The sequence below is a fragment of the Pelodiscus sinensis genome, chromosome 1, assembly GCF_049634645.1.
Source record: "Pelodiscus sinensis isolate JC-2024 chromosome 1, ASM4963464v1, whole genome shotgun sequence".
In the NCBI taxonomy this organism is placed as follows: domain Eukaryota; kingdom Metazoa; phylum Chordata; order Testudines; family Trionychidae; genus Pelodiscus; species Pelodiscus sinensis.
In genome coordinates, this window is record NC_134711.1 from 88,777,347 (window position 1) to 88,793,694 (window position 16,348).

Genomic DNA, 16,348 nt, shown 5'->3' on the forward strand with positions numbered 1-16,348 from the left:
CGAGGGAGCTAGACTACAGCAGTTCAACCTAGATAATTAGGGGTACCAGGTGTCCGGTATTGAACCAGACAGCCCGGTATTTGCACCTTCCATTTGGTAAAAAAAATTCAGAAAATACTGGACATCAAAAATGTCCAGTATTTTCAGTTTTTCCTGAGACCCGGCTCGGGCGCCTGATGGAAGGCCGCTAGGGACATGCGGTATAGCTTATACTGGGTGGGGCGGAAGGAGAGGGAGCGGCTTTTTTTTTTGGCTCAACTTTTTATGTGGCCTTGGAGGGGGCGGGGGGTATTTTTGTGAAACCATCTGGTAACCTTATCAATAATTAGCTTAAATAGCTACGTAAGTAATTTTAAACTAGAAACCTGAAGCTTTTCATTTTAAAAGATGTCAAAACTAAATAGCCTACATTTTTCAAAATGTTTTCAAGTTGAGAAATTAATCAAAAGCCGCCCTTTCCAAGAGACTTGTGATTTCAACAAAACACTGTCTGACCAAAAAAGTTGTTGAAAATTTCCTAGCTAGCTATAGTTCTTCCTTTTGCAGTTAGATTTCTACTGCCCTCTGGTGGCCATGTAATTAACTGATTCTCTCAGCTACCTTTGTCTTATCACACAGAAGCCAGGCTTTTTCCAGAGTGCCCCATTTACCAGTACTCTGTGGTAAAGATGGTCTCTACTGAACTAAATGGCTGGTGGATTACCGGGTGCAGCAGAGTGTTCTGAGTTGACCAATAGATGCTAGGCTTATACATGTGTTAGTCACACCACATATTAATGACGTTTTGCCTGAATTTGCCTGTGTTTTCTTCTAACCCTTCTCACTTATGCCAAGTATCCCAGAACACCTTGCATTAGCTGAAATAATTTTTGGCTTAAGAAGATCTTAAGTGTGCCAGGATCCTGACATATGAGTGTTTTACCACAGCTACAACTAGGCAGGTATTTTCAGAGTTCCAGTACTGGAGCCTCCCAAAAGAAAAGCACAAGTCATAAGTGTTCTACCCTGGTTCAAACCTAGAAGGTACTTTCTTGCCCCTTTGTATGGGGAAACGGATGTGTTCAGAAAAAAAGACAAAGGGTACAGCCTGGTCCCAGAAAAGCTAGCTAGAAAGCAGACTGGTTAAATCCAGTTTCAGATGATGCACACCCCATCTTTTATTATAAACAAATTGATTACAGAAATAGATTTAGCTATATAATTTTGGAAAGCTCTGAAGTGAATTTAACAGCACTGCAGGAGACAACTTCCTGGAAACTCTCTCATAGTGAGCCTTCCTTCCTGTTCTATACTCTTATTGACTTTTAGCAAGAAAACTGTCTTACACTCAAGAAAACCAAAAAACCAATCTATTTCATAACAAACCAAAGTCAAGCAACTTATCAATTTTATCAATACCTGTGCTGGCGAGGGAAGGCTTTAGCTGGGCTTAAGCATCTAGAAGTCTTTTTGGATGATTACTCATAGCTAAGTGTAAGTAGCAAACTATTTGCTAAGGCAATCCAGATTGTGTTAGAGAATTGGTGAGTAGATTATGCTCCTCTCCGTAATCTCTCCCCTCTGCAGGGCAGGAAGTTCTGTGACTAGATTGGAGATCATTTCACCGGGGAAGAGGAGAGCCTAGGGCAGTGGTGGGCAATCAACAGTATGAGGGCCACATGCAGTCTATTGAGATTCTGTGTGGGGCCCGGGAGACATTTCGTGTAGTGTTGCCTACACATAGGGTTGTCTGATTCCACTGTTTTCCATCAGTGTCGTTTTTTTCCCTACTGACATTACTAAAGTGACACACCCACAAAGCAGGGCATGTGAAGTGAGGTACATGCTGATTGTACACAACACTAAGACATGCACTCCCTCTACATACAAAGTGCTGCTAAAGTTCAGTCGGCACAGCCTGCAAATTCTACATACGCAAGTACAGTTAGCAAAACTACCCTATCCCAGGATATCATCTTGAGGCCCACTCACTAGTCTTGGCTGCCCATCACTGGCCTAAGGAAAGCACATATTGTCAGTATCTGGCAGCAGTTCAGAAACCTCTGATCAGCTCCAGTGTGGAGCTTGCTTGTCCCATGACCCACAGCACCAGTGAAAATTACATCAGTTCCCAAGAGAAAACTTCTATCCAATCTAGAATTGGTCCGTGAGGGCCAGACACACTGGCAGTGGCATATGTACAACTTGTACCATACGAGCTGAATCTGTCAAGCTGCAGAGTTACTAAACAACTCTAGGTAATGATCAACCCAAGCTTTCACCCAAAACTGAAACTAGGCTCCTTCTCCCATGTTGTGCCAGGAAATGGGATTGCGTCTCATAAAAGCCATACAGAAAAGAGACAGTCATCAGGCAAGTGAAACCATCCAGCACTGCTCCAGCCCTGAGCCTCCCCCGAGACACCCTTTAGGCAGGGCAGAGGGATCTGAAGCCAGAGATTCTACAGCTGGCTGTTCCTTTTCATGAGGGACGGAGAGGAAAGTGCACAGTTGGCTGCATTCCTCACTCTGGCTGGGGAACCTAGGGGACAAATGGTGCACTTTGCTCCCCTTCCTCTGTTGGGGAGTGAGAAGACCCCAGAGCCCCATCTCCCCCCTCAACCCTTACTCCTACGCTCCAAATGCCAGCCCTGAACCCCTCCTAAAGGACCTGAGCAATATCAGCTGTTATAGTAGCGTACAAATTGTTTTCAATTTGGGTTTCTCAAATTGTTAAAAGCTTTGTCAGAAGCCCGTCACAAGGGGCCATGAAAGAAAACAAGGGATTAAGCAAAGTTGCCCCTAAGAGCATTTTATTTAATAATTGTCCATCACAGGATTTTACAGCTTCTCCTGAAGCACAGGGTGATGACCACAGGCAAAGACAGTTCCTTGGTTAGACTGCTACTGCAGCCTGGTACTCTGTACTGGCAGGAAGAACCTCAAACTACCAGGGAATGGTGCCCATTCTTACATTCCCAATGTGGTGAGCAGTAAAAGTCATCCTTTCTGGAAAGATTTCCAGCCTAGTTTAGCAGATACAAGATGTCTAGATAAGCACTGGGGCTTGTAGATACTTCCCTGAAGTATCTACTTCCCTTTAAGAACTTTAATGGTTTAGCTACATCTACAGTCCAGCACAGTTCCCTGCTGAGTTTACAAGCTATTCAAGTCTTACCACTGCTCAAAGGCAGCATGGCTTGTGGGAGAGGCTATTAATAAATACACTGTACACAAGGCCAGGTGGTACCATTGGTCTTTATTAAGCAACAGTCGCTCCCTAGCACAGGGGACATAACTGGACACCTCTCAATGAAAGCAGAAATGGCTTTCTGGGACCATCACCAACTTCTCTCTCTTACAGCAATGTCCCTACTCCTAACATCAATTGGATAACTAGACCATTACTCACACTGTCCACAAACACCGCCCCAATAGAAAAATTAGTGTGTACACAGAAAAAGGTGTGGGAATAGACAGTGACAGCAGGTCCATAAATCATAGCACGCAAACAGTCACAGAGAGGAAGCTCACACCTGCAGAAGTCACAGGTGTAAAGAACAAATGCATATGCACCATTTGCACAACAGCAGCCTGCACTGGGCCTTAAGCCATGAGGACTGCCCTCAATGTCATCTAGGAGTCTACATTCCCCCCCTCCTTCACACACACAAATGCTCCAGTACGGTCCTCTGTTCCATCTTTGAACAAGTAGTGACAGGTCAGGGAAGGGGGGTCTGGAAGGGTCACCACGTCCATAACTGCCCTGTTTCTGGCTCTACTAGACAAACAGGGCTGGGTGCTGAACTCTTCCCCTCCTTTGTGTACCATGACCACCTTGGCAGACCAAGCAGGGAGGACTGAAAGGATAGGGAGGATGCAATGGGCAGGGCAGACACATTGCTAAACATATTAAAAAGCCTGAGGCTTTAGCTCAAGCAGCTTTTATGAGAGTTGTTTGTTTGGAAACCAGGGTCTTAGTTTCATCCTGCCTTGGAGGGGCGGGTGGGCGTTAGCCTCTCTGCAAACGAGCAGTATCTGTCCCTCCTGACAAGCCAAGATGCTGCAGTACTGAGCCATAAAAAGCATCTGTTCTTGTGCCAAAATTACTACAGGGCAGGAGTATCCCCACATTACTGCACTCATGAGGTGGATTTAACACAGAAGCAGCCAACACAGATCCCAGGAGCCAGAAACCAGAGGTAAGAAAACTACTCCTGGGAGTTCCACTTATTACGGGCTTCTGACGCCAGTGCAAAGCAGGTGCTATGAGTGGAGCCTTTGAATGTATCCACCCACATGCTGGGAAGAAACAAAGGACATTCTTATTTGAGAAAATAGTTACAATTATGACTCTTCCATTAAATGCTCCCTAAAAGGTGTGGGCGAGCTATGGAGACATTTTACTGCAGCCCTGCAATTCAATCTTGGGGGGGGGGGGGGGGGGGGAGGAGGGAGAGGCATGGAAGCACTGTGAACGTGCGGTGCGATGGGAGGCGGAATTACGTTCCATCTCAGCGAAGCTGGTGCATACAACATTCCCAGTTGCTGTGCTTTGAAATATCTTTGCCAGAAGCACACTGCAAAACAAGGGCAGAAGATCCCACGTGTGATTGCAAGAGCCTTTTCTTAGCAGTAACTGAAGCTCCAAGAGCCTTTTCTTAGCAGTAACTGAAGCTCCAAGAGCCTTTTCTTAGCAGTAACTGAATACACCTAGAAAGGTTTAACAAAAATTTGTTCTGCTTCTGCGATGAGACCACCATGCTGCATTAACGAAGGGCTGCAGGCGCCTGCACAGGATAGGATGGTACCCGGTACCAATGCAGTTCTAGCTCGACCCGTCACAGCACAGGTACAGGGAGAGCAGCAGCAATGTGGCCTGCCAAGCACTGGCTTCCATAGCACAGGAAGGATTTCCCACAGTGCCTTTGGGCAGAAGGGGCAATGAGAGAGGTGGGGGGAAAACTGGATGATCCTCCCTTCCCCCATCCTGTACTCTTGCAATGTCACATGGCTTGGCATTAGCACACTCCAAACAAAGGTGCTCCAAACCATAGCAGAGACCAAGTTTATTTAAGTTTCCTCATGGGGGGCAAAACCTGCCATGCAGATGCAGACTGAGGACACACACAGGAGATGGGGGGAGAGGACAGAATCTAGAATTGAGTGTAATGAAATCTCAAACATTCTCGTTTTAAAAACCCGTTTAATCTGTGCCAACAGAGAGACACTTCTCCCTCTTCTCAGGTCTCTGCACGCCCTATTATCCTGGGTCCCTCACCACGCAAGCAGCCCTCCCGGTGTACTCTGTCCATAAAGGGGCAACCCCGCGCCCAAACCGTGGATGCTGCTAATTTACACCAGAAAACCTCCTGGCCCCAGAGGCAGGAGACAGCGCAGTGACAAGATGTGGGAGACACACAAGGCTGGGGGTGTTGAGAAATCTACTGCAACCGTTCCCTATGTCTTGTAAAGCCATGAACATCGCTATAAAAAACAAAGGTATAAAAATCACAGGGGGATTCCTGGGTGGGGTGGGCTGACCCCAAGCACCACCCCTCCCCCAGAGCTTCCCACACACGCAGAGTCTATAGAAAAAGGCTCATGTAAAAACAGCTTAGCAAGCCCTGCCTTGAGGAGACAGCGCGAGGGCTCTCCACTCCCCACCGAGCTGGCAGGCAGCCAGTCTGCAGGTAGACTCTGCCTCAGATGCTGGTATTGCCTTGCAGGGGGTGCTGGGTGGTTCCTCAGCCCAGACAGGTTTGGGAGAGGAGGGAGGGTGACAGCCCTTAGGCACAAACCCATAGCACTTGTGTCCTCAGGGCTTGCGGACCCCTCCTCCTCGCCCAGCATTGCCTCTCACCCCAGTGAGGAGCTCCTAGCCAGTTTCCAGTCCCGCCACCAGGCCTGAATGCAGCCAGTGACTAGGAAAGCCAACCCTGGATTAGTTCAGAGGCCTCCCCAGCCCAAGTGATTCCACTTGCACGGCCCTACTCTAGAACGCTGTGCTAAAGGGGAGTATAATGGGGCGAGAGTCCAGTCTGATGGTTCACAAGGCTGGCTTTGGCTGCAGGGCCCCTGGGCTAGGAGGCAGCGATAGCAGTGCCCCCGCTCAGTTTGACGATCATTTGCTGGCAGTCATTGCAGGAGCGCTTGTCCCCCACTTTCTCCAGTGTGCGGGCTGCTTCTGCCAGCAGGACTGCTCGCTGGCCCGGGGACGAGAGGAAGGAGAGGGGGAGATGGCGGCAGGCTAAGAGAATCGCTGTGGCTCGCTCTCTCTGTCCTGGCAGGGCATCCAGCTCACCTGGGTGGGAGAAGGAAGAGCACTGAACCAAGCCTTGCATAGCTCTCACCCACGACATGTTACAAACAGGGCAGAGGGGAGCACGTCAGTCACCATTAAATGCAGCTGCCCCAGAACAGGTTTAGTAGCTGTGGTGGTCAATACCCCACGCCTGAGCATGATGGGATGAAACCTTTGGGGAATTATTTTAAGGCAGCAGGGTGGGGAGGCCCACACTGGAGCCTGGGCGGGAGCGCAGTGAACACCAATTCCAGGGGAAACACTGACTGACCAACTGTAACCAGGGGCCAGGCCCTCGGTTCTAGCACTAACTTATGCCAGCATGTGCTAGCTGAGAGGGTCTGAGATCAGTGCTTTAAACTTTACCCTTCCCTGTGAATTCCCTGCTTCCTAAAGGGAGCCCCCTCAGGGTAGTTTGCCGCCCTGACATTCAACTTAGTGAGAGCTTTGGAGAAGAGTTTTAAGGCTTGAGCTGTGACCAGAAGTGCCCAGCTCTGATTTCTGCTGCTAGGATACAACCTTCTGCTGGAGCCTGCGCAGGGACCCCAAGCTATTCCCCAGAGCCAGGACTCCAAAGCCCAGACACCCCAGAGGTTCAGCTATGGATTCAGCCTGTTTCCAATCCCGGCTTTGTTCAGCCTGATCACTGCCAACACGCACCATGCTGAGCAGCTCAGTTCAAGACCCTGAGCCTTGCCAATGAAATGCTTGCTGGTCAAGAGAGCCCAAGGCCAAAGCGGATGCTATAGATCCCTCTCCCAACAGGTGCCGTTCCCACACGTAGAAGAGTGCTGACCCACCTTGTTTGCCACTCGGGGGGGTGCGCCGCCTCAAGCTGTGCTCCAGCAGCTGGTGGGTGCGGGTGGGACTGGCGCCTGCCATCAAGCGCACAGTGGCCTCATGCAGAAACACCTAGAGGGGAAAGAGAGCAGGGAGCAACAAGAGGCAGTCTCATGCTGGGAAGATCTCGTGCCCACACTCACCACATCTCCCGCACTGCCGCCACGTGGCACGCACAGTTCCCCCCTCACAAGCAGGAACATGGTTTCCCCTCCCACCTCACCTCTAGTGCTCCCAAAACGGGGCGAGAAAGGAGTGAGGTGCGAAGCGGATACATCGCCAGGCTACAAGAAGGCAAGGAAGGAGTGGGGAGGGTGGTGGAGGGGAGAAGAGGCCAGCAGGAGCACATCGGTAACACAGGAACTGGCGCGGTGGAAGTAATCTCAACCCTCGGGCTGTTTACACACCTTGAGAACTAGCCTAGATAGAGCGCTGCAGGGTGCAAAAGAAATAAACCGTGCACTGGCCAGGGACACACGTGAGAAGAAAGAGGGGGGATCCCAGGTGAGACGAGTGCTTGCCTTGTACTTCTCAGCCACTGCTCACAACACAGTTGAACTGAGTCCCACATTTCACAGACTTTTCCCCCACCCAGCTCCCCACTCTGAGCAGGGAGATCCCAGGGATTAGCTATGAAAGAACCCACGGCCTTCGCCTCCACCTCCTCCACATGCCACCTATATCCCCTCAGGCACTACAGCTCTGTGTCCCCAGGATACTCCCAAGTGCTTTACCCAACCAGTGGGAAGCATCCAAAATGAGAGAACCCCAACGTGCAACATGGTCAGACAGCACAGTTCTGTGCCCTGCACATGAGCTTCAATCCTAGCATGCAGCCACCTCTCGGGACCAGGGGGGCAGGGATGGGGGGGGGGGGCAGCGTAGTCTCTCACTGGCAATCACAGCAGACGAAGAGGCCAATCAACTCATGTAAACACCTGCCCTGTGGGAAGAGGGCTGACACTACCATCTCACTTCCGCCAGGCCCCAATCAGCCATCGGAGGGGAGTGGCTCTCACTCAGGAAGCAGGTGGGGAGAGAATGAAAGCCGCTGGAGATGCAAGAGCTCCGTGCGCCATTCCCAGTTCCTGGGCCATTCCATCTGCTTGTTCACTTCAGATTTGCAAACCCAAGTGAGGAAGCTGCAACTGCTTCCTGGGGACAACTCAAAGGGCAGCGCTGTGCAGAGCATGCTCACAAGGAACAGGCTTGCTCCGGGGGATAGTGGGGAAGGCAGATGAGAAGAGAGGCAGGACCTTACCTTGCGATAAGCAGGCCTGAAGCCATGGGCCAGTTTACGCAAGCTGCCAAGATCTCGTTGGAAACCCGTCAGCTCGGAGGCAGAGGCGTGGTAGGTCTCACCCAGGGCCTGGCTGGAGTTAGCCTGCTTCTGCCACAGGGTGGTGCGGAGTGAGAGCAGTAAATCACAAGCCAGCAGCTGGATCATCTGCAAGGAGCCCCCAAGAGAAGACAGGGAAGGTAAGTAACCCATCAACTGCCCACTGCAGAGTAGTCAGGATCCCCCAGGGTTGGGGGTAGCAGGCGCCCTAGCAGCCGGCAGAGACACTGGTCCACCTGAGCAGAACCACTGCTAGGCATTTGGCAAAGGAGTTTACTGCTGGCCAGAGATGCCTATCAACGGCTCTGGAGACCGAAGTCCTCTACTTTGTCTCAGGACAGGGCCAGTGGGGCAGGCCCTGCCCAGAACAGCCATTTCTAGAGGGCATGAGGAATTCCCTTTTCTGACAAGGCTAACTAGGTGAATTACCACCCCAGATTTATGGCTCTGAGATGGGGGTGCCGGCTCAGCAGGAAGTGGCTGGAGAGCTCCAAATACACTGCAGACCAGCCACCAAAAATCCAAGACAACTTTCAGTCACTAAAGCCGAGTTGGACTCAAACCACCAGCTTAGAGGCAAAAAGTTCCACATCTGACCAGTCACCCGGAACCATCGTGCCCAGAAAGCTAGTTACCTTGAAGCCTGCCTGGGGTAACCCAAGACCCTTGCGGCTGCATGACTGTGCCTAAGGCAAGCAGGCACATGACGAGCCCTCCTGCAGCAGAGGTAGCTGCTCTGCATTATGATGTCAAATCGCAGAAAGGAAATTTTGACGAGCACATTTGTCTTGATCCATTGACCAAACAAAACCAAGCTGTCCTCTGCAGCCACACCATGACGGGGAGGCCCATTTGGAGATGCCCAAGACAGAGCTGCCCACCCCATCTCAGAGCTCCATGGTATCCCCACCCTTACACACCATTAGGGTGTTCCAGATGGAATCAGCAGCACCACAGTCTTCTTATGGGGCCTCCCCATCCACACACAGCAGGCCCTCGCCTACTGAGAGCTACCAAGGTCAGTGCCAGAGATAGAAGGCTACAGGCCATGGAGAACTATAGCATGTGCAGGAAAGGGAGGCCTTGTCCCTGGCCAAGCTCCCACCATTGCAGCTCCCAGGCAGGTGGGATGGGGCCTTATCCTAGCCATCCCTAGGAGCGCCTACCTGTGCTGCAGAATGGAGAGTGCCTCTGTACTGCACTGCAGAAACATTGCACAAATACTGCCAGAACATGCAATGCAACTACAATGCACTACAGCTGCCCCCCAGGAATAACAGAGGGGGCCAGAGCTCAGCATCCCACATGTCCTGCAGGGAAGCCCAAGCTTTGTGGTGCTCTGAAAAGTAAAGATACAAGCGATGCACCAATGCAGAGAAATGGCTTAGTACAGTCTTACCCCAGAGGTGGGCAATCATTTTTGGTGGGAGGCCACTGCAAGATTTTGGAAAGCAGCCAAAGGCTGCACTTCTCTATGGAGTGGGGTTTGGGACTGAGGTTGGGTGCAGAGGGGAGGGACTATGATGCAAGAGAGAGTGTGGGGTCTGAGAGGGAGTTTAGATGAAATAGGGGTTGTGAGCTTGGGCAGGGGGTTAGGGTCTGGGAGGGAGCAGGGGTGCAGGAGTGAAATTTGACTTGGAAGAGGAGTACAGCAGGGGTACAGGGTCTGGGAGGGAATTGCAATCTGGAGCAGTGTGCAGAGGACTTGGGTAGTGACCATGGGGCAGAGGGGAGTGATGGCCTGGGGTAGGGAGTTAAGAAGTGGGAGGGGTCAGGGTGCAAGAGGCAGGGGCTGAGGTACCGGAGGCAGACTCTGGCCGGGAGTCACTTACCTTAGGCAGCTCCCAGCCAGCTGTCCAACAGGGTCTCTGAGACAGACCCCCTCCTGCAGCAGCCCCAGCCACATAGGTTCCCTCCGTGTGCTGCTCAGGGGGGTGTCCCCCTGGGGGAGGCAAGAGACTTCACACATGCTCCCCAGCCCACAGTTGGTTCAGAACCCGACTGAAGACAAGGGAGTGTGTGTGAAGTCTCTCACCCCCCGCCAGGGTCACATGGCGCCTAGAGGGAACCGCCACCTGTTTCAAAACCATGGGTAGTTTCCTCTACACGCTGCATGCTCCTGGCCCAGGAGGTGAGGTGGGGAGAAATCTTTCTTCCACCCTGCCCCCAAGCCAATCACCACAGCTGGGGGGTAGGGGAGCATGTGAAGTCTTTCACTCCCTGCCCAGGGCGTGCAGCAGCTGGCAGTTCCCTCTATGCTCCGCGCAACCCTGGTGGGGGGACAAGAGAGATTGCGTGCTCCCTGGCCACCACTGCAATGATTGGCCTAGCGGCAAAGATGTGCACAAAATCTCCTCCCCTCGCCCTGTCGCCAGGGGCACGTGGTGCGTAGAGGGAACGGCCAGCAGTTTTGAACAGCTCGGGGCTCCATCTATGCACCACGCACCCCTGGCGGCAGGAGGAAGGGAGACGATTTCTTACACTGCCTAGTCCCCAAGCCAATCGGTGTCTGGAAGCACATGAAGTCTCTCGCCCTCAGTCTCCCTGCCAAGGTGGGCTGCAGGCCGCATCTCACAGTTTGGCCAGCTGTATCTGGCTCACAAGCGGAATTGCGTCCACCCCTGCTGTGGAGAGGAACTGACACAGTTCAGACAGTGTCAGGTGCCCAGAGCCAGAGTGGGATATAAGAGGTCCCTATGTTGCACAGGTCTCAGCAGCCTCCCCCAGAGCAGACCAGAGAGGTGGGCTGCCATGGAAACAATACACTCAGGAGACATAACTAAGAACAAGGGAGGGTGGCAATAGGTGAGCACCAAGCTGTGGCTGTGGCCATGTCCCCCGGTACCGCGCTACCACTGAGCAGGGAGTCACCTCCACACCAAGCAGAAGGGGGATGGCAAGATGAGTTGACCTCTCCCTCTTCTCCAGTCGTAAGTATGAGGTTCTGGGGATGGATACTTCTCCAGTCTGGTGTAGAGCAGAAGTGTGGGGGTGGGGGGTGGAGAGGAGTGACACATGCCTTTGACTCCTCCCTAAGGGGAGACTAGAACAACACTCTGACAGGTGGCCTTAAGCAAGTTACACAGTAGTTCCCTATAGGAATTAGGAAGGGAGCACAAGGGGGCAGAGGGCACCCTAGAGCTTACATTGTTGAGGCCAGCATTAGAGACACCACTGCTCATGTTAAGGCTGTTCCACAGGTGGCTGCTGGCCCTCTCACAGTGACCAAAGGAGCTCTGCTGCCCATCTGCCTTCCCCGACAGGGAGGCCTGCATGGCTTTGCACACGTGGAAGATGGCTTTCACCAGGGCGTTCCTGAAAGACAGAGAGGAGCAACACACTCAAACAGTGCAGTGTCCACACCCTCAAAGGTAGCATCACCAGCTGCTTTAAAGCACCTTCTGGCCTGCACAAAGAGCCCTTTAGCCTTTACCGACCATACCCTGCATCCCAAGGGAAACGAGCTCAGTGGTCTCAGCCTTCTCCCTGCCCCCATCGGCTCAGATCACAAAGACATCGTATGTTCTGGCACAAGAGAACTGCCAACCAACCCAGAGAAGCCGCAGAATAGTACAGTAACATCTGGCAGATACAAGAGCCTCCCCCCCCTTAACAAACCCTGCATGTGGCCATGTGTAAGTAAACTCTAGGGCTGCTGAAGGCTTGTCTACACGACCAGCAGAACAGCAACGCTGCTGTAGTGCTTAGCCAAGACACCACCTGTGCTGACAGGACAACTTTTCCCACCAGTGTAGGGACTCCACCTTCCCCAGACGCTATGCTAGTGGGAGAAGCCCTTGATAGCACTGTCTGCACCTGTGCAACGTCATTACATCCATGTAAATTTGTAGTGTAGACCAAGCCTCAGTTTCTGTCTAGAGGAGCCTACCAGAAGTTGGACAAATGGGTCTGCATCGGTGATGAGGACAGTCTCCCTCATGTCTTTTGTTCAAACAGCCCCTACAGTGGTGTTACATTCCCACGGGACTTTCCCCAACCCACTGCCCAGAGATCTGCAATCCAGGCTCTGATCAACATGATAATACACACATCCACGTGCCAGACATTTCCACATCACATCATTTCATCAGCAGGCACTGAAGCAATTGCACCCATGACAAAAACGCAACCATCTTCCCATGCAGCACTAATAGGCCTAGCCCACAAGACAAGTGTCAACATGTGCCTGCCTCTCAGAACATCTGCTTCATTTGGGCCACCAAGATACTCATTTCTGGTGGTTTGAAGAAGATAAGAGGCTCACATACTCAGACATCTCCAGGGATTTGGGCATGCGCTCCACTTCTGTGAAACGGGACCTCACGCCTGCATCATCCCCTCTGAGCCAACTGATTGCCATGGCGATCGCTGCTGACCACCATCTGCACACCAAATCAGGGCCTGTGGAAACAGGAAGATAGCACTGCAGCTAGGGAGAGCACCCAAAACTGTGCCAAGATCAGATAAAGAGAAGGAGAAGGCCTGATATTTAAAATGACAAGTGAAATGTTGGGCCTTCAGAACACAGTCAGCAGAGTCAGGCTTTCCCTTATTCTCATGTAGCACAGCTTCACAAGACACTACCAAGGTTGGAGATTTTTTCTTCTTTCCTAAAGAGCAGCTGCTCCAGCAACACACACCATATTTGCACATTGGTACCCACTGAGCTGTGTTTACTGACTCACCTAACTTTGCCTTGAAGGTCTCTCTCAAAGTACAGATTAGGCCACACCGTGGTAGAATTAGGGTTTGTCTCTCTCTCAGCCTGACCTATTTCTAGTTTCAGTAACTGCCTCACTAGCCAATCGTGTTCCTGGGAGGCCCAAGGCCTTCGCCCTATCGCAAGCTCCCCCTGCAAGATCACAGCTTTTCCATCTGTGCGTTGCATGCACCCTTTGCCCTGCGTCCATTTTCTCTTTTTAGGGCAGGAAGCTCTCCAGAGCAGGAGTGGTCCTTCTGGGAGTTTAAAAAGTGCCAAACACCTTTTTGGGCACAGCAGCAACACAGACAGCCACCACAATCCACTCCGTCCACTTTAAGTTACCAGTGGAGTTTCTACCACATGCAGATTTTGTCACACCCTGTCCTGAACTGCTCTGTGTGGTGTGCTGCTCCACAGCTGTGTCCCACCCTAACAAGGGCTGCACGTCAGCAGTAACCGATTCCTCTGCAGTTAGTAAACCTATATGTGAAGGGTGCTTCATAAATACAGGCCACCATTATGACTCTTCCGGAGATGGAGAGACTTCAAACCACGACACTTACCCAGGGCTGACTTCAGCACTGAACCGCTATTGAAAGGCGGAGTCCCGCTTCCCATCGAGTCCACAAAGGAGTTGACTAATTTCAGGTACTCCAAAGCACTAGAGAATTCACTGGAAGTACAAGTCAGACAAAAGACATTTACTAGGCTCCAAGCATGAGAGGACATATTTACAGTGTGTCTCAGTATAATCTGGGTGGCTCCTATTTATAAACACTGCTTACACACTAGTCAGTGGGTCAAGTACTGGAGTTCAAGATCTGAGTAGTGTTTATAGTGTGTATAGTGCAGCTTTACTATGAGGTACCTTCCTCTGGCCTGGAAGAACATGTCTAGCAGAGGAAGCTGCACTGGGTATAGCTACACTGCAGCCAGGTAAACAGTTTCATGCTAGCTCAACATCACAGCTCCGGCAAACTCCGGTTTGCCACCCAAGCTCAGAGCCAAGAGTCAGGGGGCTTGGATTCAGGTGGCTAATCCAAGTGCCCAGTGCAGCCACATATTCCACACTGCTCTTTAAGTGCACCAGCTCAAGTGAAGCTAGCACATGTCTGTCCACTCACGCTGGGAGGTGCACTCCCAGCTGCAGTGGTTGTGTTGGGGGGTGGAGAGACCAGGGTTAGGATTCATCCAGAGCCCTAACCCTGGGGTGTAACTTTAGAGATGTCTGCACTTCAAGCTGGGGGGTGTTCATGCCCAGTTCCAGGAGACATTCCCATGCCAGCTCTGATGGAGCAAGCACACGACATGCCAGGGGCTTGCTGTCGAGTACAATCTTGACTGAGTCCGGTGGCTAGCCCCTTCCACCACTGCAGCAACTATGCTGCTTTTAGCATGCTCGCTTCATCAGCAGGAATGTCGTCTCAAACTGGGAATTAAACCGTCCAGCTTCAAATGTAGAGAGCTCCTCAGTCTCCAGGGGGCAGCAGTATATATTGCATCACTGTCGGCGCAATCAGGGCCAGGAGCACACTCAGTACTAGCCCCAAGGTCAGGACAAACATGTTCTCCCTACTCTGTCTGTCAGGTGATAGGTGGGAAAATTAGACCGAAACACAAACTCTAAAAACAGATTACTTGCTATGGGAAGGACTTGCTGGAAGGAACAGAGAATTACTGGGCATAACAAGTGAGGTTTATGGGGAAGGCAATGTTCATGCTAACGATTTAATTAGCACTTTAGATTTTACAGATGCTATCTGGAAGCTGCCAGCCTTCGCTCCAGTATCTCTCACCTGCTGACACTAGGTATGACAGTATCACAAGTCCATTATAGGCTCCTTTGCACACATGGCTTCAAGACAATACAGATTATATTACAGCAAGTCACAACAGCTGCCAAATGTTCTCAGCCTTGGCCAAAGAAAGCACACACTGTACTTATCCAGCTCCTGTCTTCCTCAGAGGTGGTTTTGGGATCCTATCCATGGAAAACTTGTTCATATTAATATTAGATACCCCTGCCAATCAGAGTCACGGGGCTACCTTTGCACATGGTCTGTGGACTACCGTGAAACACTCTGCGACATTTCTACCTCATTAGTGGCAGCAGCATGTCCTATGTTGATTTCTATGGGCTGGATCAAGTTGTTTGTCACCCACTGGAATAATACCATTACGCAGATGCACAAATATGTAACAAAATCTTTACTAGGGATGAGAAAGGTTAACCAGTAAGCACCATCCTTAATGGGTGATGCTTACCAGTTCCAATTAACCAGTGGGGGCTGGAACAGCTCCCCACCTGCCATGAACAGGAGGCTGCTCCAGCCCTGCAGGGCCTGCTGCGGACAGGGGCTGCTTCAAGGCTGGAGCAGCCTCTGTCCATTGTGGGCTGAAGTGCCCTGCAGGCAGGGACTGCTCCGGCCAGTTTGGAACAGTCCCTGCCTAAGGGGGGATATTTCAGCTCAGTGGCAGGCGACAGGGGGGCAGCTCCAGCCCAGCTGGGCTGGAGTGACCCCTCCTCACCTGTTCCCACCTACCTTTTACCAACTGATGCGAAGGATGGGTGCAGGGTGGGAGGAGAACTATGGTATCTTCTTGGTCCTCAGCAAAAGTGTTTTGGAGGTGGGGGAGGAGGGGGGGGGAAAATCACTACAGAAGTTCAGATTTATGAGAGACTTAGAATTGGTCTAGAAGGCATGACCAGAGTTGAATCCTAAAGTAGACATGGCTCAAAGTAGACAAAGCAGCTCTTTGCTTTCCCTTTATTTCACTCAGAAATGGTGACAGTCTATATAGCCCAGTGACTTAAAGACTGCAGCCAAAGTTTGCTCTGTCACTCACACATCTATCTATTTTGGTTTGGTTTACACTGCTGGAAAGCTCAACCTAATGCTCTTTATTTAGTGACTGAGATATAGACAAGAAAACGTTAGGCATGGAGCCACTGTATGTCACCAGCAATATTCCCTCTAATCTTTTCCATCCATGTGCACATTTTTTCCATCCATATGTGGAATAACTTTATGTGCACTGAGGCATGTGTGAATACGGACATAGCTCAAGCTGCGTAGCTTACTTCAGCTTTTCCCCTGCTACATAGATGTGCCCCAAGAGTCTGGGCCCTGAACGATTAAAAGTAAGAATTCCCCTTCAAAACTGAAGTGTGTGTGGAGGGGGGG

General features: G+C 51.2%; 1 protein-coding gene across 2 annotated transcripts in view; it reads right to left on the bottom strand.

The window, feature by feature from the left end:
- Positions 1–3,218: 3,218 nt before the first annotated feature.
- SREBF2 (sterol regulatory element binding transcription factor 2) overlaps positions 3,219–16,348 on the bottom strand; it is a 41,317-nt gene continuing 28,187 nt past the window's right edge. For both annotated transcript variants that reach the window (XM_075935950.1, XM_075935957.1), the window contains exons 14-19: positions 13,727–13,836; positions 12,730–12,862; positions 11,608–11,776; positions 8,384–8,569; positions 7,083–7,194; positions 3,219–6,282 (exon numbers count right to left, since the gene is read on the bottom strand). In XM_075935950.1, coding sequence (XP_075792065.1) covers positions 6,062–6,282; positions 7,083–7,194; positions 8,384–8,569; positions 11,608–11,776; positions 12,730–12,862; positions 13,727–13,836 — 931 coding nt within the window. In that variant the 3' untranslated portion in view covers positions 3,219–6,061. The remainder of the gene's footprint in view (positions 6,283–7,082; positions 7,195–8,383; positions 8,570–11,607; positions 11,777–12,729; positions 12,863–13,726; positions 13,837–16,348) is intronic.